The sequence below is a fragment of the Zonotrichia leucophrys genome, chromosome 22 (assembly GCF_028769735.1).
Source record: "Zonotrichia leucophrys gambelii isolate GWCS_2022_RI chromosome 22, RI_Zleu_2.0, whole genome shotgun sequence".
NCBI classification, from domain to species: domain Eukaryota; kingdom Metazoa; phylum Chordata; class Aves; order Passeriformes; family Passerellidae; genus Zonotrichia; species Zonotrichia leucophrys.
This window is the reverse complement of record NC_088191.1, coordinates 150,636-159,937: the sequence shown is the minus strand read 5'-3', so window position 1 is coordinate 159,937 and position 9,302 is coordinate 150,636. Positions and strand designations below refer to the sequence as shown.

Here is a 9,302-nt window from a genome sequence, read left to right as displayed (position 1 = left end):
TGGTGCGGCGCGCGGGGAAGTGACGTCAGAGCCGCCGAGGGAACGGCGGCGGGCCGGGGGCGGCGGGGGGGGGCGACATGGCGGGGACCGGGACAGCGAGAGACACCGGCACCGACCCGAACCCATGGGGTGGAGGGCACACCGGCACCGACCCCGAGGGGACACCGAGCCCTTGCGCTCCCCGGAGCCCGGAGGGGTCCCGGGAGGAGCCGGGACGGACCCCCGGTAGGGCCCCGGGGGTCCGGCCGGTCCCTCCCCGCCCTAGCTCTGGGGCAGCGGCCCTGAGGGGCGAGGCTGGGGGTGCCGAGCTTCCGGTGTCCCCCCCGGGTGAGGCTGGGGGTGCCGAGCTCCCCGTTTTCCCCCGAAGCCCTTCCCGCGGGGGTGGAGCTGTGAGGCAGGAAGGGCTCTGGGAGCAGCTGTGCACGGGTTTAAGGGGTTTTGGGGTTTGGGGTTTTGGGGTTTCGGTCCCCCACCCCCACAGCCCGTGGCCCCGCTATAAAAGGGGTCAGCACGCAGGCAGTCACCACGGCCAGGCAGTGTCACCTGCTGTCACCGGCTCGGCGGGCTCACCATGGCTGCCACCCTCGTCCTGCTGCTGCTGCTGGGAGGTACCGGGACCCTCCTGCCTCCCCGGGGGGACAGGCACCCCGAGAGGAGGGGACAGGACACATGGGGACAACGGGAATGGCAGCCTGTGTGACTGAGCTGGGGGGCTGGGGTCTGTGTGGGGAGCTGTGTGTGCCAGGGGTCTGTGCAGGGGCAGGCACTCAGGGGTGTGGGGAGGGTCTGTGTGTGATGGGGATGGGGTCTGTGCAGGGAGGGTCTGTGTGTGCCAGGGATGGGGTCTGTGCAGGCACAGGCACTCAGGGGTGTGGAGAGAAGGACAGGGGAACAGGCAGGAGGGATGATGGGGTCTGATGGGAACAAGCAGCTGGGGGTGGCAGGGATGGGGTCTGCCTGAGGACCCAGGGATGATGGGCATGGTGCCCATGCTGACACTGGCACTTGGGGACAGTGGGAACAGGCAGGCAGGATGGTGGGGATGGGGCTGAGTACCTGGGGCTGGTGGTTTAGGGGTCTGATGGGCACCCACCCTGCAGCCTCGCTCACCGTCCTGTCCCCCTGCAGCAGCTCAGGCCGCGGACCCCCTGCCCTGCCAGGGTGACCCCATCTCCTGGTGCAGGGACACGGCCACGGCCAAGCGCTGTGGCTGGGAGCAGCAGTGCCAGCACCTCTGGGACAGCCTGGTCCTGGTGAGACCCCAGCCCCAAGCACTGCCAGGGCCACCCGGGGGTGCAGGCAGCCCTGAGGGTCTGTGTGTCCCCACAGGGGGACGTGGCTGACGGAGACGGCGTGGCTGACGGGGACAGTGTGGCAGAGGGCAAGAAGATGAAGTGCAGCCTGTGCACCAAGGTCCTGAAGAAGATGCAGGATCTGGCAGGTGACGACCCCGACGAGGTGAGGGGTGATGAGGGGCTGGGGGGCCGGGCTGGGGGCCCTGTCCCTGTGTCCCCCTGACCTGTGGTGGCTTTGGCAGTCGGCGGTGCAGGCAGCGCTGCAGAAGGGCTGCCGGGCGCTGGGCCGGAGGCTGGGCAAGCAGTGCCAGCAGCTGGTGAGCAAGTACCAGGAGCAGATCAGCGAGGGGCTGCAGAACGGGGACATGCCCAAGGACATCTGCACTGCCATCGGCCTCTGCCGCTCCTGAGCACGGTCAGTGCCCACCTGCACCCCACGGGCATGGGTTGATCCTGCACCCCACATCCCCATCCTACATCCTGCACCGTGTACTGTTCCCTGCATGGCAATCCCACACCCCCTGTCGTGCACTGCGCCCTGCACCCTGTAACCTGGTCCTGAACCACATCCTGCACCCATATCCTGATCCTGCGCGCCATGTCCCAGTCCTGCACTGTGTTCTGAGCCCTGCATCCTGCACCCCACATCCTGATCCCATATCCCCCCTCTGCATCCCACACTTTGCATCCCGCATCCCTCACCCCACACCTGCTGGAAGGGTGGGAGTGTTTCAGAACCTTCCGTGCTGCACTCTGTAGGGTGGGGGTGAGCCAGGCCACCCCCAGTGCGCTGTGGAGCAGGGGGAGGGCTGGAGGAGCTGCTTCCACTGGCCCCTGACTCCCCCTGCTCTTTCCTTTCTCCACAGGCACGGCCCCGAGTGCCCCCAAACCCGACGCCCCTCCAGCCCCGATGGCCCCACAGCCCAGCCATCCCCCTCCCCACAATAAACTCCCTCCTCTGGCTCCAGGGTCTCGTTTGTCTGCCCTGGGGGGACATGGTGACAAGGGTGAATGGCACCAGGCACTGGCAGGGGACAGCCTGCCCTCAGCAGGGCCAAGGTGACACCGGAGGTGCCAGCAGTAGGGTGGGGTGTGTCCCCTGTGGCTTCACACACCCGTGTGGTGCTGGCTGTCACTGTCCCCTCCCTGCGCACCCCATGCCTGGCACTACATCTGTCCCTGCACTCGCCACTGTCATTTGTCACCCGCTTGTCACCGGCGCTGCCATGGGCTTGGGATCCTCCTCGCTGTGCCAGCTGAGCACGGGGCATCCCTGCTTCAGCCCCAGGCAATCAGAGCACAGGGAATCCCACACCCGGTTCTTTTTCTTTAATTCCAGCCAATTGGAGTGCAGGGAATCTCTTCTGTTTGACCTCCTCCATCTGGCCCATTGCTGGTGCACTCCGGTCACCCTCTGCACCCCAGGGATCACTGGTGGGGAGCTCCTCTAGCCTGACATCCCCCCCAAAGTACCCCCAGAGACCCCTCATCTCTAGGCCACCCCCCTGGCGGGGCTTTCTCCCAGAAAAGGGGCTGGGATGCGCTGGAGCCCTCCTTGCTGTGGCTGTGTGAGGATGGGGGAGGGAGGTGAGGGCACGGGAAGCTCCGTGGCCACCCCATAGATGTGGGGCAGCCCCATGGGGGTCTCTCTGCCAGCACGGAGAGAGAGCAGCACTGGCCAGAGCGGCCCCAGAGAAGTCCACACACACCCCGTTTATTGGGGGCCGGAGCCGCCTCCTCCCCGCGTCCGTGTGAGCTCCCAGAGGAGCGCCGGCCCTGCCGTCCCCCCGAGTCCAGCTCACTGCCCCATCATGCAGGCCATCTTGCAGGCCACGGCCGAGATGAGGGCGGCCCCGCGCCCGCTGCCTTCCTCAGACTGGATGAAGGTGATGTCGCAGCCGGGCGTCAGCTGCCGCACCGTGGCGTGGAAGTGGTCCTTGAAGCTGGGGAGGTGAATGCAGGGTCACTGGTGGGGTCAGGGCTTGGGGGATGAAGGGAGGGACGGGGGCGTCGCCAGGGTCCCCACCTGGGATGGAGCTTGTAGACGGAGCCGTCAACGCCGACGGTGATCTTGAGGGTGTCCTGGCTGCGGCTCTCACGCATGCGGTTGATGACGCCGGCCAGCCCGGCCGAGCACATCTGGGCAGCGCGCGTGGACACGCTCTCGCACACGCGCCGCACGATCTCGCAGTCCGTCCGCGACGGCAGCAGCTCAAAGGCTGACAGGATGTTGTAGATCTGCTTGCGGTCGTCGGAGTCGCTGGGGTAGGGGAGGAAAGGGGGTGGGCAATGGCTGAAGGGTGGGGAGCCTGGGGAGGCAGCTGCAGAGCGATGGGGCAGTGAGGGGATGGGGGAGCCTCACACGGGACAGTGTATGGGGTCCCAGGATGGGGAACCCCAACTGGGCCAGTCAGAGCAGGTCGGTGTGGGGTGATGGCATGGGGCACCCCAACGTGGGGCTGCTGTGGGGTGATGGGACAGAGGGACCTGGAAGTGGGCCCCCCTTATGTGGGGTGATGGGACATGGGGACCCCAATATGGGACAAAGTGGGCAGATATGGAACCATGGAATCATGATGGGCTCATGACAGGGGACACTGTGGTTTGGGTGGCAGAACACGGGGACTGGACAGTCAGAGTAGGCTGGTGTGGGGTAACAGGAGCCCAAAATGAGGCAGTGAAAGGGGATGGGATGATGGAACAGGGTGGGACCCATGCCCAGCGCAGAACAAGAGCACAGACTCCTCAGTGTGCCTGGAGCAGTGCAGAGTCAGGGCACAGGCCTCCCAGTGCTGTGCAGCCTGGCAGGCAGTTTGGGGGTGACCCCCAGCCCTGTACCTCTCAATCTGGGACATGAAGCGGGTCTCAAAGGTCCCACGAGTCTTGAGCTTCTCAGAGGCCTCCCCGTTGAAGAGCAGGTTCTCATCCACCAGCTTCAGCAGCACCAGCCGCACGATCTCCCCCATGTACTTCCCCCCGATGATCTTCTCGTACCTGGGGGGGGCACAGGCCAGGGGGCGGCATCAGAGCTGGGATTTGAGGGCTCACCTCCCAGAGCAGCCCCTCTTTCCTCCCCCCTCCCTGCTGGATGTGTTCATGGCCCAGGGCGGAGGGTGCCCTGCCGGGGCTGAGCCCAGCGCGGCACAGGGACGGGAGGGACGCCCAGAGGAACTGGATCTCTCCTATTCCTTACAGTTGCTGACCGGGGTTAAGGGAGGTCTCGTCCACCACGCGGTCGTACTCCAGCAGGAACTCGTCCAGCTCCCCGGAGGCTCCAAAGGCCCCCCACTCCGTGTTCACACACATGCGCCCCTCGTCGCCCTCCACCAGCTCCACGTTGTGCATCTCCTCCATGTAGCAGGCGTTGCAGCCCGTCCCTGCCAGGAACTGGGCATGGGTCTGGGCAGGGGGGCAGCACTGGCACGCCCCACCACAGCCCCCCATCCCAGCTGGGATAGAACTGGGACAGTGCTGTGCAGCAGTGGGGAAGAACTGAGGGGGTCCAGACGTGCCAGGGCAGGGGTTGGGATCCATATGGAGCCTGAGGGATGTTCCTCAGCCTGGTGACTGGCACCATGGTATACCACTGCTTCAAGGGGGGCTCCAGGACATGAGAAAGAGGTTTCAGACTAAAAGAGGGGAGAATTAGATTGGATACCAGGAAGAAATCCTTCCCTGTGAGGGTGGTAGGGACTGACACAGGCCAGAGTCTGGGGCCAGGGCAGCTCCTTGGGGACCAGCCCTGTCATGATGACCACCCCCTTTCTCCTCCCAAAGTCAGCAGAGTGCCACTGCCACCCCCCTGTGGTTGGTGTGTCCCCCTAGAAGCACAGGACAGCAGCAGGGCAGCAGGCCCGTGGACAGCTCCCTGTGCCCAGCCACGTGTCCCTGTAGAAGGGGCATCTTACCCACAATCATCCCAACCTCGCACCGGTGATCTTCGTAGTAGCAGGAGATCATCGTGGCCACCGTGTCGTTCACCATCGCCACCACGTCCATCTCGAAGTCCTGGGGACAGGGACCAGTGTGGGCTCCTGGGGGGCCAGGCTGTCCCCAGACAGGTGGGTTTGGGGTGCATGGTCCCCAGGGGTGAGGGCCTGGGCACGTGTCATGCACATGTGTGTGCACACACATGGAACAGCCCTGCCTAGAGACACAGGTGGCTCCAGCAGCCCCATTTGGGGACAGCTGAGCTCCTGTGGTTCCTTCCTGGGGACACAGCAGGTTGCAGTGGCCCTGTGGCAGGCAGAGGCAGGCTGCAGTGAGCCTGGCAGGGACAGCAGGGGTGGTGCCAGCACAGGGGGATCCTCTCACCCCTCGCCGTTTGATGGCGTCCCTCAGCAGCCCCACCACGTTGTTCCCTTCCGCGCCCGAGGCTTTGAAGCCCTTGGTCCAGTTCAGGAGGATGCCCTGCAATGGGGATCAGACCGAAATGGGGCTGTGCTTTAGGTGAGCCTTGGGGACCTCCAAGCCCTGGTGCTGCCTGGACACCCCCTCACCTTGTCGATGTCCTCGTGCCGCACAGGGAAGGAGAAGGTGAAGCCCAGGGGCAGCTTTTTGTGCTTCATCTGGTGCTTGTCCAGGAAATCAGAGATGCACTCGGAGATGTAGTCGAAGAGCTGGAAGACAGGGGATCCAGCCTTTCCCGAGGGATGTCCCCACCTCCCACTGCCCTTGGACAGATGCTGTCCCCCACCACGGGTTCCCCAGGCTGCAGGGACGGGTGTGTCCCCTCAGGTGTTCCCACTGAAACACACACAACGAAAGGGACTGGGACGGGATGGGACACCCCGTGTGCTCCACTGACCATCTCAGCCGTCCCAGTCATGGCATCCTCTGGGATGGAGTACATCTGGTGCTTCGTCTTCACCTTCCACTGCCCCTCCTCCCCCTCGCCCACCTTCACCAGCATCACACGGAAGTTGGTGCCGCCCAGGTCCAGAGACAGGAAATCTCCCACCTCTGCAAAGCCAGGGAGAGGGGACAAGGTGACGGGCTCTTGGTAGGCTCAGCCTTGCACGCAGAGCTGGAAGGGTGGCACAAAGGGGCTGGAGTGGCATCGTACCAGAGCCCTCGGGGGTGGAGCGCACGTAGGTGGGCAGCATTTTCACAGAGGCTTCCTCGTGCGTCTCCAGCTTGAGCCCTCGGTCCATCTCCTTCTGCATGCGGTACATCACCTTCTTCAGGTCCTCCTCCTTCAGACGGAACTCCGACAGGATCTGCTCCACCTGCACACAGCACAGCGTCAGACAGGGACCAGGGATCTGGGATGCAAGGTGCCTGAGCTGCAAGACTTTCAGGAAACTCCAAGTTTCCCTTCCCCCAGCCCTGTTTTCACATGGCCACCCTGAAATGACATATCCCATTGCTCTGCTATTCTCCCTGAGCAGGGAATCCATAGAACCATCATGAGGCACCAAGGCCCCTTCTGGTGCTGCCTGCAGGACACCACAGTCAGTGTCCGGGCTTGGCACTGGCCTCCTGCCATCCCTGTCACCCAGCTGAATTGTTTGGGTGGCTGTGCACCATTCCAGCAGTGACCTGGGACCTTCCATCCTGATGAATCCCAGAGTCACTCCCAGCAAGGAGCGCTCCTGGCCATGCCCTTGAGGAGCACAGCATCTCCCACCAAGGACGTGGGTTTATTTTATGATGAAGATGCTGGTGTGTCACCCTTGCTCCCCTGGGAGCATCCGTCTCCCTGTACCCCACCGGGAAACGTGGGGCTAAAATGGGGCAGAGGGCAGGCAGGCAGGAATGCTCCTGGGGATCGCTGCCTTGTCTCGCTGCCAGGGAGAGCCGCAGGGCCCACTCCAGGGAAGCACCTGGCAAGCAGGATCCGTGTTTATGCTGTCCGTAGCAACCCCGGGCTCGGCGCAGCCTCCATTAGGCGGCAGGGCTGGGGCCAGGTGCCCCGGCTGTCAGATGGAGCGGGGCCGGCGTTCCCTCCCGGCCAGCTGCAGCCGGCAGCATTAGGGCTCATTAGTCAGCGCCTCTTCCCGGCACACAGGTGTTTGCCTCGAGGCTGCTGCTGTTTCCCGACAGGTTTTGGGGTAGGGGGCTCAGGAAAGCGTTTGGAGCGTCCCAGCTCTGGGGGCGCCCCTTGCTGTGGCTCAATCCAGCTGCCCTGGCACATCACCCGGCCCCCAGTGCCGTGGCTGCCGCACGGAGCCCCCGGAATGGGGCTGGGCACCCACGGCGGGGAGGTTTGCCCTGGTCCTGAGGGTGATTGGCCAGAACGATTGGAAAAATCCTGCCAGGAAAGCTGGAGCTGGATCTGCTCAGCCCTCCTGGGCTGTTGGCTGCAGGTATTCAGTGCCAATCCATCCGGTGGCACCACTTGGCATGGGAATCCCCAATCTGCCATGGCTGGAGGGTCCCTGTCCAAAGGCGGGCACCTGGGAGTCCCAGTTTTATTTCTCCAGTGTTTTTCCCATCTCAGCACCACATTTCCCTGCTCATGTCTCCCTTCGCCTTCAAAACCATGGGTTTGGTCCTTCCCTGGCAGGATTTGGCTCTTCCCACATGACATTATCTGGCTCTCAGCTTCCCATGGAAATGGTGTGCTCCAACACATCCCACCAAAGGGACGGAGCTGGGAACCCTGTGGCTGCAGGCTGCAGTGGCCAGTGACACTCATCTCTGCTGGTCCAGCACGTGATGAGTCCCCTCAGTGTTCCCTTGGTGTCCCCTGAGCTCAATCCATCTGGGAGAGGATGCCCCACAAACAGCTGGTTCTTGGCTGGGATGAGCCCTGTGCCACCCTGCTGGGTGCCTCAGTGACAATGATGACAGACAGATGATGGAGGTGACAGGCCCCATCCCATCCTGGGGATGTTGGGAGGGTGGGAGAATCCCAGCCCAGCAGAACGTCCCACAAACGCTCCCAGCTCCATCAGGAGCCCTCTGTGCTGTAGGGCCTGTGCTGTTCTGGGGGTGACCTCAGGGATGGGGCTGCCCTGGTGTCCTCCCCAGCAGCCATCCTCCTCTGGGCTGGAGCCTTGGGAGCTGCTGGGAGCACCAGGGGAGGCTGGAGCCCGGCTGGGCTCCGCACTCCTCCCGTCACCGCCCGGGCCCCCGCAGCACCTCACCTTCTCCTTCCTGCTGCTCTCCATCCTGGCTCGGTGATCCAGCATGGGGGCAGGCGCGGGCTGGGGCGGGCTGCGGGCCGAGCCGTGCCCCCCTCGGCCGCTGTGTCCCCACCGTGGTGCCGGGCCCGGGGCAGCGCCCTGCCCTGGCCTGGAGCGCGTCCGCCGGGCCCCGCGCTGCTCCGTGCCGCGTCCCTCGCTCCGTCCCTCGCGGATGCTCCACTTTCGCTGCCTTATCTCATCCGAGGGCCCGAGCGGCCCCGGCGAGGCGGTCCCGGTCCCCTCAGGCAGCGAGGCGGTCCCGGCCCCGGTCCCGGCCCTCAGGCGGAGCGGCAGCGTGCGGGCCCCGGGGCCGTGGCGGGGTCAGCCCTGCGGCCCCACATGCTCTGCTCAGCTCCGCTCACGCTCTCCGGGGCTGCCGCGGTGACTCCGGCCTGCCTGGGCGTCCCAGCCCGGCGCGGGGGGCTCCGGCAGCCTTGGGGACCCCTGGTGCGCTGGCCGGGCTCGGCCGGGACCCTCCCCGCCGCACCCCGCCCCGGGTCAGCCGTGTCCCCGTTGCCGTGCCAACGGCTCGATGGTGGCGGCAGGCACTCCAGCGGCCGGCTTGGCAACCGCGCTCCCATGGAGACCGGGCACGGCCGGGGGCGAGGGCGGCGGGAGCGCTGCGGGCCCCGGCCCGGGACGGGACCGCACCCCCGAACCGGCACCGCGGGGATCCGGGATGGTGCCGGTGTGGGCACGGGGATGGGGCACCCCGGCACCCCCGCAGCACGTCATGCTCCCGGTGCGGCGGAAAGAGGGGAGGTCCGAGTGGGATGAGGGGCACCCCGGGGATGGGTGACCCCGAAAGCTCCGGCGCTGCTGTGGGACACCCCGGGAGGCCCGGACGGCGACAGCCCTGGGGGCTCTGGGGAAACAC

At 65.4% G+C, this 9,302-nt stretch overlaps 2 protein-coding genes across 5 annotated transcripts; one reads left to right on the top strand and one right to left on the bottom strand.

Annotated features, from left to right (window-relative positions):
• The first annotated feature begins 71 nt into the window (after positions 1 to 71).
• LOC135457031 (saposin-C-like) lies at positions 72 to 2,258 on the top strand. Of its 3 annotated transcripts, none has more exons than XM_064731297.1 (5): positions 72 to 225; positions 1,132 to 1,253; positions 1,330 to 1,458; positions 1,538 to 1,710; positions 2,162 to 2,258. In XM_064731297.1, exons 1-4 carry the CDS (start codon positions 78 to 80, stop codon positions 1,703 to 1,705), a joined length of 567 nt encoding a protein of 188 aa, XP_064587367.1. In that variant the 5' UTR covers positions 72 to 77; the 3' UTR covers positions 1,706 to 1,710; positions 2,162 to 2,258. The 3 variants fall into 3 exon arrangements, with proteins under 3 accessions (XP_064587367.1, XP_064587369.1, XP_064587368.1); XM_064731299.1 differs by having other exon boundaries at positions 95 to 608; XM_064731298.1 differs by having other exon boundaries at positions 95 to 608; positions 1,129 to 1,253.
• A 731-nt stretch (positions 2,259 to 2,989) lies between these two features.
• On the bottom strand, positions 2,990 to 8,943 carry GCK (glucokinase). 2 transcript variants are annotated; one of them, XM_064731294.1, is made up of 10 exons: positions 8,387 to 8,943; positions 6,361 to 6,523; positions 6,103 to 6,257; positions 5,795 to 5,914; positions 5,610 to 5,705; positions 5,204 to 5,303; positions 4,489 to 4,672; positions 4,134 to 4,289; positions 3,322 to 3,555; positions 2,990 to 3,238 (listed from the first exon to the last, which is right to left on the bottom strand). In XM_064731294.1, exons 1-10 carry the CDS (start codon positions 8,429 to 8,431, stop codon positions 3,094 to 3,096), a joined length of 1,398 nt encoding a protein of 465 aa, XP_064587364.1. In that variant the 5' UTR covers positions 8,432 to 8,943; the 3' UTR covers positions 2,990 to 3,093. The 2 variants fall into 2 exon arrangements, with proteins under 2 accessions (XP_064587364.1, XP_064587365.1); XM_064731295.1 differs by lacking the exons at positions 5,204 to 5,303; positions 5,610 to 5,705; positions 5,795 to 5,914; ... (1 more) ...; positions 6,361 to 6,523; positions 8,387 to 8,943 and having other exon boundaries at positions 4,499 to 4,613.
• Between the last annotated feature and the right edge of the window lie 359 nt (positions 8,944 to 9,302).

Excerpts from the sequence above, each read along its gene's own strand:
- LOC135457031 (XM_064731297.1), top strand. The coding sequence starts at position 78 with ATGGCGGGGACCGGGACAGCGAGAGACACCGGCACCGACCCGAACCCA. Across the intron at positions 1,254-1,329 it reads TCTGGGACAGCCTGGTCCTG|GGGGACGTGGCTGACGGAGA; the intron begins GTGAGACCCCAG and ends GTGTCCCCACAG. Across the intron at positions 1,459-1,537 it reads CAGGTGACGACCCCGACGAG|TCGGCGGTGCAGGCAGCGCT; the intron begins GTGAGGGGTGAT and ends TGGCTTTGGCAG.
- GCK (XM_064731294.1), bottom strand. The coding sequence starts at position 8,431 with ATGCTGGATCACCGAGCCAGGATGGAGAGCAGCAGGAAGGAGAAG. Across the intron at positions 5,915-6,102 it reads TGACTGGGACGGCTGAGATG|CTCTTCGACTACATCTCCGA; the intron begins GTCAGTGGAGCA and ends CCTGTCTTCCAG. Across the intron at positions 3,239-3,321 it reads GTCTACAAGCTCCATCCCAG|CTTCAAGGACCACTTCCACG; the intron begins GTGGGGACCCTG and ends TCACCTCCCCAG.